We start from the raw sequence: 22,468 nt of genomic DNA, 5'->3' as shown, positions 1-22,468 counted from the left end.
GGTCTCTCTCTCCTCCTCCTCCTGCCTCTCCCCCTCTCAGCTCTCCTCCACCCGGCCCCCCCTCAGCTCTCCTCTGACTCCGGCCCCCCCTCAGCTCTCCTCTGACTCCTGCCTCCCCCCTCGCTCTCAGCTCTCCTCTGACTCCTGCCTCCCCCCTCTCTCAGCTCTCCTCCGACTCCTGCCTCCCCCTCTCTCTCAGCTCTCCTCTGACTCCTGCCTCCCCCTCTCTCTCAGCTCTCCTCTGACTCCTGCCTCCTCCCCCTCTCAGCTCTCCTCCGTCCTCCCCCCCTCTCTCAGCTCTCCTCCGACTCCTGCCTCCCCCCTCTCTCTCAGCTCTCCTCCGACTCCTGCCTCCCCCTCTCCCTCTCAGCTCTCCTCTGACTCCTGCCTCCCCCTCTCTCAGCCCTCCTCCACTCCTGCCTCCCCCCTCTCTCTCAGCTCTCCTCTGACTCCTGCCTCCCCCCTCTCTCAGCTCTCCTCTGACTCCTGCCTCCCCCTCCCTCTCAGCTCTCCTCCTCCTCCTGCCTCCCCCCTCCCCAGCTCTCCTCCCACTCCTGCCTCCTCCCCCTCTCAGCTCTCCTCTGACTCCTGCCTCCCCCCCTCTCTCAGCTCTCCTCTGACTCCTGCCTCCTCCCCCTCTCAGCTCTCCTCTGACTCCGGCCCCCCCCCTCAGCTCTCCTCCGACTCCTGCCTCCCCCCCTCTCAGCTCTCCTCTGACTCCGGCCCCCCCCTCAGCTCTCCTCCGACTCCTGCCCCCCCCCCTCTCTCAGCTCTCCTCTGACTCCTGCCTCCTCCCCCTCTCAGCTCTCCTCTTCCTCCTGCCTCCCCCTCTCTCAGCTCTCCTCTGACTCCGGCCCCCCCTCAGCTCTCCTCTGACTCCGGCCCCCCCTCAGCTCTCCTCTGACTCCTGCCTCCCCCTCTCAGCTCTCCTCTGACTCCTGCCTCCCCCTCTCTCTCAGCTCTCCTGACTCCTGCCTCCTCCCCCTCTCAGCTCTCCTCCGACTCCTGCCTCCTCCCCCTCTCAGCTCTCCTCTGACTCCTGCCTCCTCCCCCTCTCAGCTCTCCTCCACTCCTGCCTCCCCCTCTCAGCTCTCCTCTGACTCCTGCCTCCTCCCCCTCTCAGCTCTCCTCTGACTCCTGCCTCCCCCTCTCTCAGCCCGCCTCCGACTCCTGCCTCCCCCTCTCTCAGCTCTCCGACTCCTGCCTCTCCCTCTCCCTCTCAGCTCTCCTCCGACTCCTGCCTCCTCCCCCTCTCAGCTCTCCTCTGACTCCTGCCTCCCCCCTCTCAGCTCTCCTCCACTCCTGCCTCCTCCCCCTCTCAGCTCTCCTCTGACTCCTGCCTCCCCCCCTCTCAGCTCTCCTCTGACTCCTGCCTCCTCCCCCTCTCAGCTCTCCTCTGACTCCTGCCTCCCCCCCTCTCAGCTCTCCTCTGACTCCTGCCTCCTCCCCCTCTCAGCTCTCCTCCGACTCCTGCCTCCTCCCCCTCTCAGCTCTCCTCTGACTCCTGCCTCCCCCTCTCAGCTCTCCTCTGACTCCTGCCTCTCCCCCTCTCAGCTCTCCTCTGACTCCTGCCTCCCCCCCTCTCAGCTCTCCTCTGACTCCTGCCTCCTCCCCCTCTCAGCTCTCCTCTGACTCCTGCCTCCTCCCCCTCTCAGCTCTCCTCCGACTCCTGCCTCCCCCTCTCTCTCAGCTCTCCTGACTCCTGCCTCCTCCCCCTCTCAGCTCTCCTCCGACTCCTGCCTCCTCCCCCTCTCAGCTCTCCTCTGACTCCTGCCTCCTCCCCCCTCTCAGCTCTCCTCCGACTCCTGCCTCCCCCCCCAGCTCTCCTCTGACTCCTGCCTCCTCCCCCTCTCAGCTCTCCTCCGACTCCTGCCTCTCTCTCAGCTCTCCTCCGACTCCTGCCTCCTCCCCCTCTCAGCTCTCCTCCGACTCCTGCCTCCTCCCCCTCTCAGCTCTCCTCTGACTCCTGCCTCCCCCTCTCTCTCAGCTCGCCTCCGACTCCTGCCTCCTCCCCCTCTCAGCTCTCCTCCGACTCCTGCCTCCCCCCTCTCAGCTCTCCTCTGACTCCTGCCTCCCCCCTCTCTCTCAGCTCTCCTCTCCCTCCTGCCTCCCCCCTCTCTCTCAGCTCTCCTCCGACTCCTGCCTCCTCCCCCTCTCAGCTCTCCTCTGACTCCTGCCTCCCCCTCTCAGCTCGCCTCCGACTCCTGCCTCCTCCCCCTCTCAGCTCGCCTCCGACTCCTGCCTCCTCCCCCTCTCAGCTCTCCTCCGACTCCTGCCCCTCCCCCTCTCAGCTCTCCTCCGACTCCTGCCTCCCCCTCTCTCTCAGCTCTCCTCCGACTCCTGCCTCCTCCCCCTCTCAGCTCTCCTCCGACTCCTGCCTCCTCCCCCTCTCAGCTCTCCTCCGACTCCTGCCTCCCCCTCTCTCAGCTCTCCTCCGACTCCTGCCTCCCCCTCTCAGCTCTCCTCCGACTCCTGCCTCCCCCTCTCTCAGCTCTCCTCCGACTCCTGCCTCCCCCTCTCTCAGCTCTCCTCCGACTCCTGCCTCCTCCCCCTCTCAGCTCTCCTCTGACTCCTGCCTCCTCCCCCTCTCAGCTCTCCTCTGACTCCTGTCTCCTCCCCTCTCAGCTCTCCTCCGACTCCTGCCTCTCTCTCTGCTCTCCTGACTCCTGCTCCTCCCCCTCTCAGCTCTCCTCCGACTCCTGCCTCCTCCCCCTCTCAGCTCTCCTCTGACTCCTCCTCCCCCTCTCAGCTCTCCTCCGACTCCTGCCTCCCCCCTCTCAGCTCTCCTCTGACTCCTGCCTCCCCCCTCTCTCAGCTCTCCTCTGGCTCCTGCCTCCTCCCCCCCTCTCAGCTCTCCTCTGACTCCTGCCTCCCCCCTCTCTGCTCGCTCCGACTCCTGCCTCCTCCCCCTCTCAGCTCTCCTCCGACTCCTGCCTCCTCCCCCTCTCAGCTCTCCTCTGACTCCTGCCTCCCCCCTCTCTCAGCTCTCCTCCGACTCCTGCCTCCCCCCCCTCCCACTCCGCCTCCCCCTCAGCTCTCCTCTGACTCCTGCCTCCCCCCTCTCAGCTCGCTCCACTCCTGCCTCCTCCCCCTCTCAGCTCTCCTCCGACTCCTGCCTCCTCCCCCTCTCAGCTCTCCTCTCCTCCTGCCTCCCCCTCTCTCAGCTCTCCTCCCGACTCCTGCCTCCTCCCCCTCTCAGCTCTCCTCCGACTCCTGCCTCCTCCCCCTCTCAGCTCTCCTCCGACTCCTGCCTCCCTCCCCCTCTCAGCTCTCCTCCGACTCCTGCCTCCCCCCTCTCAGCTCTCCTCCGACTCCTGCCTCCCCCCCTCTCAGCTCTCCTCCACCTCCTGCCTCTCTCTCTCAGCTCTCCTCCGACTCCTGCCTCCTCCCCCTCTCAGCTCTCCTCTGACTCCTGCCTCCCCCCTCTCTGCTCTCCTCCGACTCCTGCCTCCTCCCCCTCCGCCTCCCACTCCTGCCTCCCCCCTCTCTCAGCTCTCCTCCGACTCCTGCCTCCCCCTCAGCTCTCCTCCGACTCCTGCCCCTCTCTCTCAGCTCTCCTCTGACTCCTGCCTCCCCCCTCTCTCAGCTCTCCTCCGACTCCTGCCTCCCCCTCTCTCTCAGCTCTCCTCCGACTCCTGCCTCCCCCCTCTCTCAGCTCTCCTCCGACTCCTGCCTCCCCCCTCCCAGCTCTCCTCCGACTCCTCCTCCCCCTCTCTCTCAGCTCTCCTCCGACTCCTGCCTCCCCCCTCTCTCAGCTCTCCTCCGACTCCTGCCTCCCCCCCCTCTCAGCTCTCCTCTGACTCCTGCCTCCTCTCAGCTCTCCTCTGACTCCTGCCTCCCCCTCTCTCAGCTCTCCTCCGACTCCTGCCTCCTCCCCCTCTCAGCTCTCCTCCGACTCCTGCCTCCTCCCCCTCTCAGCTCTCCTCCCTCCTGCCTCCTCCCCCTCCTCCCCCTCCTGCCTCCTCCCCCCCCCTCTCTCCCCACTCCTGCCCCTCCCCCTCTCAGCTCTCCTCCCACTCCTGCCTCCCCCCCTCTCAGCTCTCCTCCGACTCCTGCCTCCCCCCCTCAGCTCTCCTCCGACTCCTGCCTCCCCCTCTCTCAGCTCTCCTCCGACTCCTGCCTCCCCCCAGCTCTCCTCCACCTCCTGCCTCCCCCTCTCTCAGCTCTCCTCCGACTCCTGCCTCCTCCCCTCTCAGCTCTCCTCCGACTCCTGCCTCCCTCCCCCTCTCAGCTCTCCCTCCGACTCCTGCCTCCCTCCCCCTCAGCTCTCCTCCCACTCCTGCCTCCTCCCCCTCTCAGCTCTCCTCCGACTCCTGCCTCCTCCCCCTCTCAGCTCTCCTCCGACTCCTGCCTCCCCCCTCTCAGCTCTCCTCCGACTCCTGCCCCCCCTCTCAGCTCTCCTCCGACTCCTGCCTCCCCCTCTCTCTCTCCTCCCACTCCTGCCTCCCCTCTCCAGCCTCCCCGACTCCTGCCTCCCCCTCTCAGCTCTCCTCTGACTCCTGCCTCCTCCCCTCCCAGCTCTCCTCCGACTCCTGCCTCCTCCCCCTCTCAGCTCTCCTCCGACTCCTGCCTCCCCCTCTCTCAGCTCTCCTCCGACTCCTGCCTCCCCCCTCAGCTCTCCTCCGACTCCTGCCTCCCCCCTCTCTCAGCTCTCCTCTGACTCCTGCCTCCCCCTCTCTCAGCTCTCCTCCGACTCCTGCCTCCCCCCTCTCTCAGCTCTCCTCCGACTCCTGCCTCCCCCTCCCAGCTCTCCTCCGACTCCTGCCTCCCCCCTCTCTCTCAGCTCTCCTCCGACTCCTGCCTCCCCCCCTCTCTCTCAGCTCTCCTCCGACTCCTGCCTCCCCCCCTCTCTCTCAGCTCTCCTCTGACTCCTGCCTCCCCCCTCTCAGCTCTCCTCCGACTCCTGCCTCCTCCCTCTCTCTCAGCTCTCCTCCGACTCCTGCCTCCTCCCCCTCTCAGCTCTCCTCCGACTCCTGCCTCCTCCCTCTCTCAGCTCTCCTCCGACTCCTGCCTCCTCCCCCTCTCAGCTCTCCTCCGACTCCTGCCTCCTCCCCCTCTCAGCTCTCCTCCGACTCCTGCCTCCTCCCCCTCTCAGCTCTCCTCCGACTCCTGCCTCCTCCCCCTCTCAGCTCTCCTCCGACTCCTGCCTCCCTCCCCCTCTCAGCTCTCCTCTGACTCCTGCCTCCCCCCTCTCTCAGCTCTCCTCCGACTCCTGCCTCCCCCCTCTCAGCTCTCCTCCGACTCCTGCCTCCTCCCCCTCTCAGCTCTCCTCCCACTCCTGCCTCCTCCCCCTCTCAGCTCTCCTCCGACTCCTGCCTCCCCCTCTCTCAGCTCTCCTCCGACTCCTGCCTCCTCCCCTCTCAGCTCTCTCCTCCCACTCCTGCCTCCTCCCCCTCTCAGCTCTCCTCCCACTCCTGCCTCCTCCCCCTCTCAGCCTCCCTCCGACTTCCTCCCCCCCCCCTCAGCTCTCCTCCACTGCCTCCCCCTCTCTCTCAGCTCTCCTCCGACTCCTGCCTCCCCCCTCTCTCAGCTCTCCTCCGACTCCTGCCTCCCCCCTCTCAGCTCTCCTCCTCCTGCCTCTCCCCCCTCTCAGCTCTCCTCCCACTCCTGCCTCCTCCCTCTCTCTCAGCTCTCCGACTCCTGCCTCCCCCCCCTCTCTCAGCTCTCCTCTCCTCCCGCCCCCCCCTCAGCTCCTCCTCCTCCTCCTGCCTCCCCCTCTCTCAGCTCTCCTCCGACTCCTGCCTCCCCCTCTCTCTCTGCTCTCCTCTGACTCCTGCCTCCCCCCTCTCTCAGCTCTCCTCCCACTCCTGCCTCCCCCCTCTCTCAGCTCTCCTCTGACTCCTGCCTCCCACCTCTCAGCTCTCCTCCGACTCCTGCCTCCCTCCCCCTCTCAGCTCTCCTCTGACTCCTGCCTCCAACCCTCCTCAGCTCTCCTCTGACTCCTGCCTCCCCCCTCAGCTCTCCTCCGACTCCTGCCTCCCCCCTCAGCTCTCCTCCGACTCCTGCCTCCCCCCCTCTCAGCTCTCCTCCGACTCCTGCCTCCCCCCTCTCAGCTCTCCTCCGACTCCTGCCTCCCCCCTCTCAGCTCTCCTCCGACTCCTGCCTCCCCCCTCTCAGCTCTCCTCCGACTCCTGCCTCCTCCCCCTCTCAGCTCTCCTCCCTCCTGCCTCCCCCCCCTCTCAGCTCTCCTCCGACTCCTGCCTCCCCCCTCTCTCAGCTCTCCTCCGACTCCTGCCTCCTCCCTCTCAGCCTCCCACTCCTGCCTCCTCCCCCTCTCAGCTCTCCTCCGACTCCTGCCTCCTCCCCCTCTCAGCTCTCCTCCGACTCCTGCCTCCTCCCCCCTCTCAGCTCTCCTCTGACTCCTGCCTCCCCCTCCCTCAGCTCGCCTCCGACTCCTGCCTCCCCCCTCTCAGCTCTCCTCCGACTCCTGCCTCCTCCCCCTCTCAGCTCTCCTCCGACTCCTGCCTCCTCCCCCTCTCAGCTCTCCTCCGACTCCTGCCTCCCTCTCTCAGCTCTCCTCCGACTCCTGCCTCCTCCCCCCCTCTCAGCTCTCCTCCGACTCCTGCCTCCTCCCCCTCTCAGCTCTCCTCCTCCTGCCTCCTCCCCCCCTCTCAGCTCTCCTCCGACTCCTGCCTCCCCCCAGCTCTCCTCCGACTCCTGCCTCCCCCTCTCTCTCAGCTCTCCTCTGACTCCTGCCTCCCCCTCTCTCAGCTCTCCTCCGACTCCTGCCTCCCCCTCTCAGCTCTCCTCCGACTCCTGCCTCCCCCTCTCTCAGCTCTCCTCCCACTCCTGCCTCCTCCTCTCTCTCAGCTCTCCTCCGACTCCTGCCTCCCCCCTCTCTCAGCTCTCCTCTGACTCCTGCCTCCCCCCCCAGCTCTCCTCCTCCTCCTCCTGCCTCCCCCTCTCTCAGCTCTCCTCCGACTCCTGCCTCCCCCTCTCTCTCAGCTCTCCTCCGACTCCTGCCTCCCCCCTCTCTCAGCTCTCCTCCGACTCCTGCCTCCCCCCTCTCTCAGCTCTCCTCTGACTCCTGCCCCTCCCCCTCTCAGCTCTCCTCCGACTCCTGCCTCTCCCTCTCTCAGCTCTCCTCCGACTCCTGCCTCCCCCCTCTCAGCTCTCCTCCGACTCCTGCCTCCCCCCTCAGCTCTCCTCCGACTCCTGCCTCCCCCCTCAGCTCTCCTCCCTCCTGCCTCCCCCCCTCAGCTCTCCTCCGACTCCTGCCTCCTCCCCCTCTCAGCTCTCCTCCGACTCCTGCCTCCCCCCTCTCAGCTCTCCTCCGACTCCTGCCTCCCCCTCTCAGCTCTCCTCCGACTCCTGCCTCCTCCCCCTCTCAGCTCTCCTCCCACTCCTGCCTCCCCTCAGCTCTCCTCCGACTCCTGCCTCCCCCTCTCTCTCAGCTCTCCTCTGACTCCTGCCTCCCCCTCTCTCAGCTCTCCTCCGACTCCTGCCTCCCCCCTCTCAGCTCTCCTCCGACTCCTGCCTCCCCCTCTCTCAGCTCTCCTCCGACTCCTGCCTCTCTCTCTCAGCTCTCCTCCGACTCCTGCCCCTCTCTCAGCTCTCCTCCGACTCCTGCCTCCCCCTCTCTCAGCTCTCCTCTGACTCCTGCCTCCCCCCCCTCAGCTCTCCTCCTCCTCCTGCCTCCCCCTCTCTCTCAGCTCTCCTCCGACTCCTGCCTCCCCCTCCCTCTCAGCTCTCCTCTGACTCCTGCCTCCCCCCCTCTCTCAGCTCTCCTCCGACTCCTGCCTCCCCCTCTCTCAGCTCTCCTCTGACTCCTGCCTCCCCCCTCTCAGCTCTCCTCCGACTCCTGCCTCCTCCCCCTCTCAGCTCTCCTCTGACCCTGCCTCCCCCTCTCAGCTCTCCTCCGACTCCTGCCTCCCCCTCAGCTCTCCTCCGACTCCTGCCTCCCCCCTCAGCTCTCCTCCGACTCCTGCCTCCCCCCAGCTCTCCTCCCACTCCTGCCTCCCCCCCTCTCAGCTCTCCTCCGACTCCTGCCTCCCCCTCTCAGCTCTCCTCCGACTCCTGCCTCCCCCTCTCAGCTCTCCTCCGACTCCTGCCTCCCCCTCTCAGCTCTCCTCTGACTCCTGCCTCCCCCCTCAGCTCTCCTCCCTCCTGCCTCCCCCTCAGCTCTCCTCCGACTCCTGCCTCCTCCCCCTCTCAGCTCTCCTCCGACTCCTGCCTCCCCCCCCTCAGCTCTCCTCCGACTCCTGCCTCCTCCCCCCCTCTCAGCTCTCCTCCTACTCCTGCCTCCTCCCCCTCTCAGCTCTCCGACTCCTGCCTCTCTCTCAGCTCTCCTCCGACTCCTGCCTCCCCCCCCTCAGCTCTCCTCCGACTCCTGCCTCCCCCCTCTCAGCTCTCCTCTGACTCCTGCCTCCTCCCCTCTCAGCTCTCCTCTGACTCCTGCCTCCCCCCTCTCTCAGCTCTCCTCCGACTCCTGCCTCCCCCCTCTCTCAGCTCTCCTCCGACTCCTGCCTCCCCCCTCTCTCAGCTCTCCTCCGACTCCTGCCTCTCTCTCTCAGCTCTCCTCTGACTCCTGCCTCCTCCCCCTCTCAGCTCTCCTCTGACTCCTGCCTCCCCCCCTCTCTCAGCTCTCCTCTGACTCCTGCCTCCTCCCCCTCTCAGCTCTCCTCTGACTCCTGCCTCCTCCCCCTCTCAGCTCTCCTCCGACTCCTGCCTCCCCCCTCTCAGCTCTCCTCTGACTCCTGCCTCCCCCCCTCTCAGCTCTCCTCTGACTCCTGCCTCCTCCCCCCTCAGCTCTCCTCCGACTCCTGCCTCCTCCCCCTCTCAGCTCTCCGACCTCCCCCCCCTCAGCTCTCCTCCCTCCTGCCTCCCCCTCACTCCCTGCCTCCTCCCCCCTCAGCTCTCCCTCCTGCCTCCTGCCTCCTCCCCCCTCCCCCTCTCTCAGCTCTCCTCCGACTCCTGCCTCCCCCCCCCTCTCTCAGCTCTCCTCCGACTCCTGCCTCCCCCCTCTCAGCTCTCCTCCGACTCCTGCCTCCCCCTCTCTCAGCTCTCCTCCGACTCCTGCCTCTCTCTCCCCCCCCTCTCCCTCCCACTCCCTCTCCCTCTCAGCTCTCCTCTGACTCCTGCCTCCCCCTCAGCTCTCCTCCTCCTCCTGCCTCCCCCCTCTCTCAGCTCTCCTCCGACTCCTGCCTCCCCCTCTCTCTCAGCTCTCCTCTGACTCCTGCCTCCCCCTCTCTCAGCTCTCCTCCGACTCCTGCCTCCCCCTCTCTCAGCTCTCCTCTGACTCCTGCCTCCTCCCCCTCTCAGCTCTCCTCCGACTCCTGCCTCCTCCCCCTCTCAGCTCTCCTCCGACTCCTGCCTCCCTCCCCCTCTCAGCTCTCCTCTGACTCCTGCCTCCTCCCCCTCTCAGCTCTCCTCTGACTCCTGCCTCCCCCTCTCAGCTCTCCTCCGACTCCTGCCTCCCCCCCCTCAGCTCTCCTCCGACTCCTGCCTCCCCCCTCAGCTCTCCTCCGACTCCTGCCTCCCCCCTCAGCTCTCCTCCGACTCCTCCCTCCTCCCCCCTCTCAGCTCTCCTCCGACTCCTGCCTCCCCCTCTCAGCTCTCCTCCGACTCCTGCCTCCCCCCTCTCAGCTCTCCTCCGACTCCTGCCTCCCCCCCCTCTCAGCTCTCCTCTGACTCCTGCCTCCCCCCCTCAGCTCTCCTCCGACTCCTGCCTCCCCCCCTCAGCTCTCCTCCGACTCCTGCCTCCTCCCCCTCTCAGCTCTCCTCCGACTCCTGCCTCCCCCCCTCAGCTCTCCTCCGACTCCTGCCTCCCCCTCTCAGCTCTCCTCCTACTCCTGCCTCCTCCCCCTCTCAGCTCTCCTCCGACTCCTGCCTCCCCCTCTCTCAGCTCTCCTCCGACTCCTGCCTACCCCCCTCAGCTCTCCTCCGACTCCTGCCTCCCCCTCTCAGCTCTCCTCTGACTCCTGCCTCCTCCCCTCTCAGCTCTCCTCTGACTCCTGCCTCCCCCCTCTCTCAGCTCTCCTCCTGCCTCCCCCCCTCTCTCAGCTCTCCTCCGACTCCTGCCTCCCCCCTCTCTCTCAGCTCTCCTCCGACTCCTGCCTCCCCCCTCTCTCAGCTCTCCTCTGACTCCTGCCTCCTCCCCCTCTCAGCTCTCCTCTGACTCCTGCCTCCCCCTCTCTCTCAGCTCTCCTCTGACTCCTGCCTCCTCCCCCTCTCAGCTCTCCTCTGACTCCTGCCTCCTCCCCCTCTCAGCTCTCCTCCGACTCCTGCCTCCCCCTCTCAGCTCTCCTCTGACTCCTGCCTCCCCCTCTCTCTCTCAGCTCTCCTCTGACTCCTGCCTCCTCCCCCTCAGCTCTCCTCCGACTCCTGCCTCCTCCCCCTCTCAGCTCTCCTCCGACTCCTGCCTCCCCCTCCCAGCTCTCCTCCGACTCCTGCCTCCCCCCCCTCAGCTCTCCTCCTACTCCTGCCTCCCTCCCCCTCTCAGCTCTCCTCCGACTCCTGCCTCCCCCCCCAGCCTCCCCACTCCTGCCTCCCCCTCTCTCAGCTCTCCTCCGACTCCTGCCTCCCCCCTCAGCTCTCCTCCGACTCCTGCCTCCCCCTCTCAGCTCTCCTCTGACTCCTGCCTCCTCCCCTCTCAGCTCTCCTCTGACTCCTGCCTCCCCCTCTCTCAGCTCTCCTCCGACTCCTGCCTCCCCCCTCTCTCTCAGCTCTCCTCCGACTCCTGCCTCCCTCCCTCTCTCAGCTCTCCTCCGACTGCCTCCCCCTCTCTCTCAGCTCTCCTCTGACTCCTGCCTCCTCCCCCTCTCAGCTCTCCTCTGACTCCTGCCTCCCCCCTCTCTCTCAGCTCTCCTCTGACTCCTGCCTCCTCCCCCTCTCAGCTCTCCTCTGACTCCTGCCTCCTCCCCCTCTCAGCTCTCCTCCGACTCCTGCCTCCCCCCTCTCAGCTCTCCTCTGACTCCTGCCTCCCCCTCTCTCTCAGCTCTCCTCTGACTCCTGCCTCCTCCCCTCTCTCTCAGCTCTCCTCCGACTCCTGCCCCTCCCCTCTCTCTCAGCTCTCCTCCGACTCCTGCCTCCCCCCTCTCTCTCAGCTCTCCTCCTCCTCCTGCCTCCCCCCCCCTCAGCTCTCCTCCGACTCCTGCCTCCCCCCTCAGCTCTCCTCCGACTCCTGCCTCCCCCCTCAGCTCTCCTCCGACTCCTGCCTCCCCCCTCTCTCTCAGCTCTCCTCTGACTCCTGCCTCCCCCTCTCTCAGCTCTCCTCTGACTCCTGCCTCCCCCCCCTCTCAGCTCTCCTCTGACTCCTCCCTCTCTCTCCCCATCACTCTCTCTCTCCCCCTCCTGCCTCTCATTCTCATGCTCTTCTTCTCCTCCTGCATGGGGAGCACGGAGCCCAAACAGCTGTTTGCACCGCTTGCTCCCTGCGGCAGCCCGGCTGCCTATGAGCTCCAGCTGCCCCCTGCACCGTTTCCCTTCACCCCAGCACTGATCCTGCAGCCTCCCACTTGTCCTCCACCTCCCCTCGCTCCCCCTCCCTCCCCCCGGCCAGGGGCGGGGCCTGGAGCCGCTGTCATGCCGCACGTCACCGTCCCGCCCCTTCCCCTCCCGCCGTGGCTCGGCTGACTTCTGCGCCGCTCAGCCGGGCCACCGCAGGGCACAGGCGGCCGACTGGGCCCCGCGCTCCCCATACTCTATCCCCTTTGAAATGATTCCCAACAGTCTCTTTGCTTTTCTCACTGCCGCTGCGCACCGAGCGGATGTTTTCGGAGAACCAGCCGCAGTGACGCCAAGAGCTCTTGAGCAGTTGTAGCCAAATTAGTCCCCATCGTTTTGTATGCAGAGCTGGGATTATTCTGTCCAACGGGCGTCACTCTGCATCTAGCCACATTCTGGGTGTGTCTGAACTACACGGCTCCATCAACGGAGCCATGGAGATTGGGCTGATCGGCAAAGGGAAATGAAGCACGATTTAAACAATTGCGGCTTCATTTACATTTACATGGCTGCCCCGCTCTGTCGATCAGCTGATTGTCGGCTCAGCGAGCTAGTCTGGACGCTCCCGCCGACCTGAAAGCCCTTTGTCGACCTCCGTTATGCCTCGTGGGATGAGGTTTACCGGGGAGTGTCGATAAAGGGCTTTCGTGTCGGCAGGGAGCGCCCAGACTGCCCCGATCTGCTGACAAACAGCTGATCGGCACAGCGGGGCAGCCATTTAAACTGAAATGAAGCCGCGATTATTTAAATCACCACTTCATTTCCCTTTGCTGAACAAACAAATCTCCATGGCTCCGGCGACAGAGCGTAGCCTGACGCAGCACGTGGTCTGGACGGACCCTCCATGTCGTTGGCCATCGTGTTGCCCAGTGACCGAGTTTGGGGAGATCTTTTGGAAGCTCCTCCCAGGCTGCTTTGCTCCGAGCTGACGAGCAGCCTGGGTTCACCTGCACATGCCACCTCCCTGTCTGCCCCCTCCAGAGCATCTGGAGAAGTGAGAATCAGTTAGATTCTTACAACGTGTCCAACCAATGATCCACAGCCCCCGCCCCGCCCCAGGGCAGCCCCCGCCCCGCCCGGCTCTGTGGCCCCTGCGCTCACCTGAGGCTCCCCATTTCCGCCTGCAGGTTATAGGCTTTCAGGAGGTTGAACTTCTTCAGCTGGGCTTCCTGGGAGAAGCTGAGCTCCGCAATCTGCTTCAGGTACCTGGAGCGCAGAGGCCTGTCAGCACCAGGGCAAGGCCCGGCCCCTCCCAGCAGGGAGATGGGAGCCCCCTATCCCAGGACACCCTCCCCCAAGGCCCACTCCTTTCCCCTGGGAGCAGGGAGATGGGGAGCCCCCTATCCCAGGACACCCTCCCCCAACGCCCACTCCCTTCCCCTGGGAGCAGGGAGATGGGGAGCCCCCTATCCCAGGACACCCTCCCCAACGCCCACTCCCTTCCCCTGGGAGCAGGGAGATGGGGAGCCCTCTATCCCAGGACACCCTCCCCCAAGGCCCACTCCCTTCCCCTGGGAGCAGGGAGATGGGGAGCCCCCTATCCCAGGACACCCTCCCCCAACGCCCACTCCCTTCCCCTGGGAGCAGGGAGATGGGGAGCCCCCTACCCCAGGACACCCTCCCCCAAGGCCCACTCCCTTCCCCTGGGAGCAGGGAGATGGGGAGCCCCCTATCCCAGGACACCCTCCCCCAACGCCCACTCCCTTCCCCTGGGAGCAGGGAGACCCCGACTCCCCTCCCCCCCGCAGTTGGATGGGGGGTCCCTCCACTCAAGCGAGACGGGGCTGGCCCCACGGTGGAGGACAACGCCCCCTCCCCCCGGCCTAAGGGCCGTTAGGGTAGCGAGGGGAGGGGCGAGGGGGGCAGAGACCCAGGGGCAGGCCCTACCGCTCCATGGTCCCAAACAGCCACTTGGGCTCCTTGTTGAAGGGCATCACCATGCCGTGGAAGCGAGACATCTTCGCGGCGATCTCCCTGGAGATGCTCGGCTCCCGCAGGTCCTCCGTGCGCAGACGCCGGCTCTGGGGAAGGTAGCAGGCGTGAGAGCCGGCCCAGGCTCCCGCTGAGGGGCCGCGCCCACCTCCTCCGGGGCCGTGCAGCACTCGCACAGCAGGCTGCGCCGGAGCCACGAGGGAGCCGCTGGTGCGGGGGGCCGGGATCTGCCACGGCCGCGTGGCGGGGGGGAGAGGCGCTCTGGGGGCCGGGACCTGTTCTGGCAGCTGGGGCCAGGAGCAGGACCTGCCGCATGGGGGGTTGGGGGGGGGGCTCTCCTCCCGTGGCCGAGAACGGGACATACCACATGATGGGGGTGGAGGGGGGTCTCCTCCTGTGGTCGAGAACAGGACATACCACATGACGGGGGGGGGGGGGGTGGAGGGGGGTCTCCTCCTGTGGCCGAGAACAGGACATACCACATGACGGGGGGGGGGGGAGGTATCCTCCTGTGGCCGAGAACAGGACATACCACATGACGGGGGGTTTCCACCTGTGACTGAGAACGGGACATACCACATGACGGGGGGGGGTGGCGGGGGGGGTGGGGGGGACGGGGGGGGGACGCACCCTACTCCGGTGGCCGGGAACGCGTGTGTGTCACTAAATTGGGTGTCACACATCCAAACCAGCACATGTGACCTCAGCACTGGTGCTCGTCGTAGGAAAATCTTCGAGGGAACATTGGTCCCAAGGGGACGGGTGGGGGGCAGGGGCCCAGGGCTCGTGGGGCCCAGCACGGAGCCTCTGTCACACTATGGGGTCTTAGTCTGAACAGATCGTTGTTCCAAATTCGGCGCAGTGCCGGGGGGTGGCCAATGGAAGCGGATTCCCTGCTGGCTCTGGGTGCTGCCCACGTGGTTATGGAGGCGGCTCTGTACTGAAACGTTCTCTGTCTGGGGGCAGCTCTGGGCCTGGCCCCCTGTTGTGGGGTGGGTACCCAGTGCCTGGCCGTGCTAACTAGCCACGTGGCATGGTCACAGGCTCCCCGGGGAACGCGGCTGGAACCTGCAGACTAGCCAGTGCCTCGTGGCTACTTGCATGGCAGACAGAGGGGTCACTGGAGCACGGGACCCGCTCCAGTTCGGGAGTGGGGGGCTGTTTGCTCTGTGACCCAGGTCCCCCTGCGCTGGGATGGGAGATTCCCACTGACTCTCCCAATGTGGATTAACCCAGACACCCCGGCTCAGGTTAATGCACCTGGGAGGGAGGGAGACAAAGGGAGGGGGGCGGAGACCAGCACCTGGCTGGGGGCAGGGCTGGAAGAGGGTTTTAGTTTCTGTCTGGGATCATGAAGGAAGCAGCCTAAGCAAGGGCCTGGGATTTAGGGGCCCAGGCTCCCCCATCTCAAGAGGGGCTGAGGCATCCTAGGCCTGCCCTGTAACCAGACTACATCTGTGCTGGGCTGTATCCTGGAGAAGCAATAAACTTCCTCTGTTCTACTGGCTGGTGGAGTCTGTTTGTGCCACTATGGGGGTGCAGGAGGCAGGGGACCCCAACGCACCACCACAGGGAGAACATCAGAGCGGCCAAACTGGGTCAGACCAAAGGTCCATCCAGCCCAGTATCCTGTCTGCCCACAGCGGCCAGAGCCAGGTGTCCCAGAGGGAGTGAACTGAACAGGGAATGATCGAGCGATCTCTCTCCTGCCAACCATCTCCACCCTCTGACACACAGAGGCCAGGGACCCTGTTCCTTACCCAGCCTGGCTAACAGCCACTGATGGGAGGCACCAGGAATACTGGACAACACTAGGACAAGCAGCAATGGGCTGAAACTGCAGCAAGGGAGGTTTAGGTTGGACATTAGGAAGAACTTCCTGCCTGCCAGGGGGGTTAAACCCTGGGATAAACTGCCCAGGGAGGTTGTGGAATCCCCGTCTCTGGAGAGATTTCAGAGCAGGCTGGACAGACGCCTGCCAGGGATGGGCTAGGCGGCGCTGGGTGCTGCCGTGAGGGCCAGGAGCCGGGCTCGGGGTATGTCCAGACTACACGCCTCTGGCGCCAGAGCCATGGAGACGAGGCCACCAGACATAGGAAAATGAAGCTGCGATTTAAATAATCGGCACTTCACTTACATTTACATGGCTGCCGCGCTGAGCCGATCAGCTGTTTGCGGGCTCAGCGCGCTAGTCTGGACGCGCGGGGTCGACAGCAAAGGCATTTGTCGACCTCCCAGGTGTCCCTCCCAAGCGAGGGAACGAAGGGGCCCGGCAGCCAGGACGGGCAGAGCCAGGGCCCCACCAGGCCCCTCTGGGGCCACGTGAGCCCCGGCAGCCTTGGAGCGGGGCAGGGCGGCTCTGGCCAGTGCGTGGGGGACGGGCACGGAGCAGGCAGCCGGTGCCGCCCATACCGGAATGTACTGCTCCAGGCGCCCCTCCGGGAACACCCCGTAGAGCCGCGGCCCCAGCGCCCGCTCAGCCAGGATGGCGAACATCACGCTCTCCAGCACCAGCGAATCCACGCCCTGCGGAGACAGAGAGCACGGGCAAGGGTGGCCACGCCCACCCTGCGCGGCCTGACGCCCCCCGGCCCCCCACCCTGCGCGGCCTGAGGCCCCCCCGGCCCCCCCACCCTGCGCGGCCTGAGGCCCCCCCGACCCCCCCACCCTGCGCGGCCTGCCCCCCACGCCCCCCCGGCCCCCACCTGGGCCCCCCCACCCTGCAGGCCCCCCCGACCCCCCCCCCACCCTGCGCCCCCCGGCCCCCCCCCCTGACGCCCCCCCCGGCCTGACGCCCCCCCCCCCCGGCCTGCCGGCCCCCCCCCCACCCCCCCCCCCAGCACCGGGCCCCCCCCCCCCCCCCCCCCCCCCGAGGCCCCCCCCGACCCCCCCACCCTGCGCGGCCTGACGCCCCCCGCACCGGGACCACCGACGCCCCCCCCGACCCCCCCACCCTGCGCGGCCTGCACAGCACCGGGACCCTGAGCCCCCCCCAACCCCCCCACCCTGCGCGGCCTGACAGCACCGGGACCCCGAGCCCCCCCCGACCCCCCCACCCTGCGCAGCCTGACGGCACCGGGACCCTGACGCCCCCCCCACCCCCCCCCCTCCGCAGCCTGACGGCACCGGGACCCTGACGCCCCCCCCAACCCCCCCACCCTGCATGGCCTAACGGCACCAAGACCCAAAGACACCCCCCCCAACCCCCCCACCCTGCCCAGCCTGATGGGACTGGGACCCTGACGCCCCCCCGACTCTCCCCCACCCTGCATGGCCTAACGGCACCAAGACCCAAAGACACACCCCCCAACCTCCCTTCACCCTGCCCAGCCTGATGGGACTGGGACCCTGACGCCCCCCTGACCTCCCCACCCTGATGGGACCGGGACTCTGTCGCCCCCCCCCCCCCCCCCCGCACGGCCTGACGGCACCAGGACCCAAAGACACACCCTCCAACCTCCCTTCACCCTGCCTGGCCTGACGGCACTGGGACCCTGACGCCCCCCGACCTCCCCACCCTGATGGGACTGGGACCCTGACGCCCCCCGACCTCCCCACCCTGCCCAGCCTGACGGCACCGGGACCCAGAGACCCCCCCCGACCTCCCTCTACCCTGCCCGGCCTGATGGGACCGGGACCCTGACCCCCCCACACCCTGCGCAGCCTGATAGGACCGGGACCCTGACCCCCCCCACACCCTGCGCAGCCTGATAGGACCGGGACCCTGACCCCCCACACACCCTGCGCAGCCTGATGGCTCCGGGACCCATAGATGCCTCCCCTTAACTCCCTCCACCCTGCCCGGCCTGACGGGACTGGGACCCTGTGGGGCAGGGCTGGGCTAGCAGGGCCAGGAGGTGGGGACCGTGGGGCACTGGCAGGGCTGGGCTCCCTGCGGGGGCAGGGCAGGAAGGCTGTGTGTGGCTGGCATGGAGCCGGTCTGTGGGCTGACGGAGTCAGGCTGGGGGGGCCAGTTCACCCCCCGCACTGCGTGGGACACGGCTCGCTGCCTGTCGGGAGCCCCATGCGGCTGGGGTCCTCACCTGCAGGATGGCCCCGTAGACGCGCAGCAGCACCTGCCGAGGCTCGTCCCCCACGCTCGGGACGTGGTCCGGGAGGGTGCATTTGTACAGCAGGTTACTGAGGCCCCCGCTGCGAAGGGGAGCAGAGCCAGGTCAGAGGCCACGTGGCCGGGGTGCTGGGTGCAGGAGCCAAGAGCAGGGTGTGCGGATCCCTCCCCGGGAACGTCAGCCTTGCCCCACACAAGCGAGCTCCTGCCCAGGCCCTGCCGTGGGTGTGAACCGGGGCCCTGCAGTTCCCGAGCGAGAGGCACTGGCTGTGTGCGCCACAGCGCCCCGGGCACCCCGCCACCGGACTGGGCTGTGTCGAGGGCAGCACCCTGTGGGCCACGCCAGCATTGTCTGGGGCCTGCCCTAGGGCGAGGGGATGGGGCAGGAGTGCCCCTCCCCCGCAGTTTGTACCAGCCTGGGCCCCGGAACCAGGCCTGGGTCTGCTGCCCCACGGTGCACTCCCAGCCAGGCCCGGGGTGGGGTTTGATCCCTACAGCCCTTGCGCTGCGGGGCGCGGGCACATGGCGAGGGGGCAGAGGAACCAGCAGCACCCCGGCCCTGCCAGGGCAGGGCTCTCGCTGCCGGGGCAGAGCTGGACAGGGGAGGGTTAGCAGGAGCAGCACGGGGTCAGGGCAGCTTCACCTTTGCCCCCTGTGAGCCACGTGAGCGTAGTGGCTGGTGGCAGGGCCTGTGCCACATCACTCGGGCACGGGGACGGGGGCAAAGCTCACAGGCTGCAGCCGGGGCCGCGCTCCAGCACAAGCAGCCTGGCCGGGGGAGGCCCTGCCACCGGCCTCAGCCCCTCGCGAGCCCTGGGACTCTACCCGTGTAGCCCCTACGGAGCCCCGAGTGCACCGCCATGGGGTGCAGCGCGGCCACACTGGGCGCCGACGGGAGCGGCTGCACGCCCAGAGCCCGCGAGCCTGGCCCCACGGCCCCAACGGACCGTTCACTCTGAACCCTAAGGACCACGCGCAGCGCCGGCCTGCAGCCCCCCAGCCACAGCTCAGCCCGCCCCTATGGGGGACTCCCAGCTGGCCCCGCCCCCAGGTCTGGCCCATCCTAGCCCCCTGCCCCCAGACCCCGCCCCCCGGCTGGCCCCGCCCCCGGGTCTCACCCATCCTGGCCCCCCACCCCCAGGCCCCGCCCCCCGGCTGGCCCCGCCCCCGGGTCTCACCCATCCTGGCCCCCGCCCCCCAGCTGCCCCGCCCCTGGCCCCGCCCCCGGGTCTCACCCATCCTGGCCCCCCGCCCCCAGGCCCCGCCCCCCAGCTGGCCCCGCCCCCTGCAGCTGTCTGGCCCCGCCCCCGGGTCTCACCCATCCTAGCCCCCCGCCTCCAGGCCCCGCCCCCCGGCTGGCCCCGCCCCCGGGTCTCACCCATCCTGGCCCCCGCCCCAGGCCCCGCCCCCCGGCTGGCCCCGCCCCCTGCAGCCCCCCCCCCCATCCTGGCCCCCGCCCCAGGCCCCGCCCCCCGGCTGGCCCCGCCCCCAGATCTGACTCATCCCACTCCCCCCGCCCGTAGCCCCGCCCCCCGCTGGCCCCGCCCCCACCTGACCGGGCTGATGCCGAACTCGTCGGGCTCGAGGCGCTTCCAGGCGCCGGCCAGGAACTCGCGGCACCAGGCGAACGCGCGCGCCCGCGTGTGGCCGGGCCCGACGGGGCCGCGCGGGGAGCCGGGCAGAGCGCAGCCCCCGCCCCCCGCGCACCGCGCGCCGCCCGCCGCCATCGCCCGCCGGCCCCGCCCGCCAATCGCAGCGCGGCGCGCGCCCGCCGGCCAATCAACTGCCACGCTCGCGGCGCGCTGGCCGATTGGCCGAGGGTGGGCGCGGTGGGCGGGCTCACTCTTGAAGGTGGGGAGGCGGGCCTCAATCAGCCAATCGCCGCGGAGCCCTAGGCAGAGACAGCCAATCAGGACCCAGAGCCCCCCCCCTCCGCCGCTTCTCCTTATTGGGCAGGGCCCGCATGGGCGCGGCTCAGCGCAGCCAATGGTGAGCGCGAGAGGCGGGGCGCCGCAGCGTCCCAGAACTGGTGGCCCAAGGCGCGCGGGGGGCGGGGCCTGGCCGGGAGCGCGCGCGGGGGGCGGGGCCTGGCCGGGAGCGCGCGCGGGCCGGTTCTGCCCCCGGGCAGCGACAAGCCTCCGTTAACCTGCAGCGGCAGCAGCTGGGCGGAGCCTGGAGAAGGGGGCGGCACCAGCAGGGGGCGTCCTCGGGCCCCCCCGGGCCGGGAGCCTCCTCGCGCCCGCTCTAGACGCCCTTGGGGCTGGCTCAGGCCCCTCCTGCGGGGTGACCCAGGGGCGGGGGCGGGGGTGGCCCGATGCCTGGAGGGGCGGGGGCGGGGGGGGCCCGGGGCCCGAGGGGCGGGGGGCGGGGGGGGCCCCCGATGCCTGGAGGGGCGGGGGCGGGGGGGGGCGGGGGCGGGGGGGGGCCCCCGATGCCTGGAGGGGCGGGGGGCGGGGGGGCCCGATGCCTGGAGGGGCGGGGGCGGGGGGGGCCCCGATGCCTGGAGGGGCGGGGGTCGAAGGCTGCGGGTGCAGGCAGCGGGGGGGCCGGGGGGGCGCAGGCTCTGAGCCGGGGTCCCTGCCCCGGGGGGGTTTCCGCGCCACGGGCTGTCTCCCCAGCGCCGAGACACTGAGCGGCGGCCCGAGGGCTGCTTGTGCCTGGCTGGGTCCCGGCGTGTCGCCCTGCGCCCGGCTCTTCCCTGCTCCCCCACCGGGCCGGTGCCTCGCGCCTGCAGCTGGGGCAGGGGCCGTCTCACCTGTCAGGCCGCTTCTGTGCAGCTGGCAAAGTTCCCCACCCGGCAGGGAGCGGCCACGTGTCGCCCTCCGGACGTCGGGCTGCAAGGAGCCCGGCCCTGCCCCTGCTGCCCAGGCCGCTCTGCCTGCGGCGCTGGGAGGTCTGGGCACAGGCCGCAGGGAGGGGGCTGAGGGGCGGCCCGGGAGCCCCAGGTCACAGCCGGGGGGAGTCCAGGCTCAGTCCGCTCCAGCCACGGGGGCGACTGCGGCCGTGTCACAGCTCACAGGTCTTGCCCCCCTCGGCCCTCCGGGTGGGACCCCCCATCCAGCAAGGTGCATCTGGACCCCCAGGGCCTCCCCTCCCAGCGCCCCCTGCTCTCCAGACCAGAGCGACTCCCAGCCGGCACCCAGCTCTGAACCCAGCAAAGGATCCCCCAGCCCACACGTCAGCCTCCCCTGCAGCCAGCTGAGTCCTGCCTGCTCTGCTCTCAGTCCCCAACAGCCCCCCAATACCCCAGCAACAGCCCCTCCCCGTCCAGTGTCTCTCCTGGCCCCTCTTCTCCGCCTCCCTCCCCGTCTGATGTTCTCCCTTCGCTGGGGTCTGCTGGGCTGGTCACCAGGATCCCTCTCGGCCGCCCCTTGGCTGGTGTCTGGCCGGAGCCGGCCATGTCACCAGGCTCCAGTTTTGGGCTGTTCTCTGAAATAACAAACTCCCCCCCCCCCATCACATTAAACCAGTAACATCTGGGCACTGATCCCCCCTGTATGTAACCCCCCAAGCTCCCCACTTCCTCACAGGCTGGGCCTCAGTCTCCTTCAGGCTGGGGGAGACGCTGGGTCCAAGATGTCCCTCCCCAACAAGGACGAGTGCAGAGTCCTGCCCTTGGGACGGAAGAATCCCAAGCATTGGTACAGGCTGGGGACTGACTGGCTAAGTAGCAGTTTGGCAGAAAAGGACCTGGGGTTACAGTGGATGAGAAGCTGGATGAGTCAACAGGGGGCCCTTGTAGCCAAGAAGGCTAATGGCATATTAGGGTGCATTAGGAGGAGCATTGCCAGCAGATCCAGATCATTATTCCCCTTTATTCGGCTCTGGTGAGGCCGCATCTGGAGTACTCCAGTACTTCCCTAGGGAACCCATTCCAGCGCTTCCCCACCCGCCTAGTGAAATTGTTTTTCCTACTATCCAGCCTGGACCTCTCCCACCGCAACTTGAGCCCATTGCTCCTTGAGCCCCCCGAAAGCATGTAGGTGTATTGGAGAGGGTCCAGCGGAGGGCAACCAAAATGCTGAGGGGGCTGGAGCACATGGCCTACGAGGAGAGGCTGAGGGAGTTGAGTCTGTTTAGTCTGCAGAAGCGAAGAGTGAGGGGGGGTTTGAGAGCAGCCTGCAACTTCCTGAAGAGGGTTCCAAAGAGGCTGGCGAGAGGCTGTTCTCAGTAGTGACAGATGCAGAACAAGGAGCAATGGGCTCAAGTTGTGGTGGGAGAGGTCCAGGTTGGATAGTAGGAAAAACTATTTCCCTAGGCGGGTGGTGAAGCGCTGGGCTGGGTTACCTAGGGAAGTAGTGGAGTCTCCATCCCTAGAGGTGTTTAAGTCCCGGCTTGACAAAGCCCTGGCTGGTTGATGTAGTTGGGATTGGTCCTGCCTAGAGCAGGGGGCTGGACTTGATGACTCCTGAGGTCTCCTCCAGCTCTATGGTTCTAACCACCAGGCTGGAGGCTAGGCTGGGAGTGGGGCGGCCTCTCGCCTTCCTGCAGCTGCCTGGCTGCACAGCTCCCTGCCCCCAAGCAATTGGCCCCCCTGCTGCGGAGGTGGGGCCAGACAAACTGTCCAGCCCAGCCTCCCTGTCGCAGACGGGCCAATGTCCCCCCAAGCCGAGCCCTGCGCCGCTGCCGGCATCTTTCGCCCGCTGCCTCCCTTGCTCGCAGGCACCACGGCCCTCGCAGGAAACGGCTCAGACCCTCTCCGGCCGCCTCCCACTGCCCTGGGAGCCACCCTGCAAGGCAGCATCCTGTGCTGCTCTGAGCCAGCGCCAAGGGCCCTTGGCCCTTGATCGCAGTGAGGCCGCGAGACCTGGCTCCAGGAAGGCAGGTTCCCGGAGGCTCTGCCCACCTGTCTGGTACAGAGCGCGCCCCCAATCCTGAGCGTTGCACCTCCAGCAAGCAGGGCTTGTCCGCCTCGGGTGCTTGGCGGGTGTGACCGCGCCTTCGTGGGTCACGCCTGAGAGCGACCAATGCAGGGCAGACAGCTCCGAAATGGGGCAGAGTTGCCCCAAACGCGGGTGGTGG

At 68.1% G+C, this 22,468-nt stretch overlaps 2 protein-coding genes across 3 annotated transcripts in view; both read right to left on the bottom strand.

Annotated features, from left to right (window-relative positions):
* The window catches only part of CHKB (choline kinase beta), a 37,657-nt gene extending 18,456 nt beyond the window's left edge, over positions 1–19,201 (bottom strand). Inside the window, exons 1-5 of the mRNA XM_089777678.1 lie at positions 18,998–19,201; positions 17,421–17,529; positions 15,790–15,903; positions 13,333–13,466; positions 12,547–12,651 (exon numbers count right to left, since the gene is read on the bottom strand). Coding sequence (XP_089633804.1) covers positions 12,547–12,651; positions 13,333–13,466; positions 15,790–15,903; positions 17,421–17,529; positions 18,998–19,173 — 638 coding nt within the window. The 5' untranslated portion in view covers positions 19,174–19,201. The remainder of the gene's footprint in view (positions 1–12,546; positions 12,652–13,332; positions 13,467–15,789; positions 15,904–17,420; positions 17,530–18,997) is intronic.
* LOC112547409 (C-type lectin-like) overlaps positions 1–22,468 on the bottom strand; it is a 416,253-nt gene that overhangs the window by 326,218 nt on the left and 67,567 nt on the right. The gene's annotated exons all lie outside the window — the stretch shown is intronic.

Source organism: Pelodiscus sinensis, chromosome 1 (assembly GCF_052426305.1).
Source record: "Pelodiscus sinensis isolate ZL-2025 chromosome 1, ASM5242630v1, whole genome shotgun sequence".
In the NCBI taxonomy this organism is placed as follows: domain Eukaryota; kingdom Metazoa; phylum Chordata; order Testudines; family Trionychidae; genus Pelodiscus; species Pelodiscus sinensis.
Note: the sequence above shows the minus strand (reverse complement) of the source record. Positions and strands in the feature narration are given on the sequence as shown.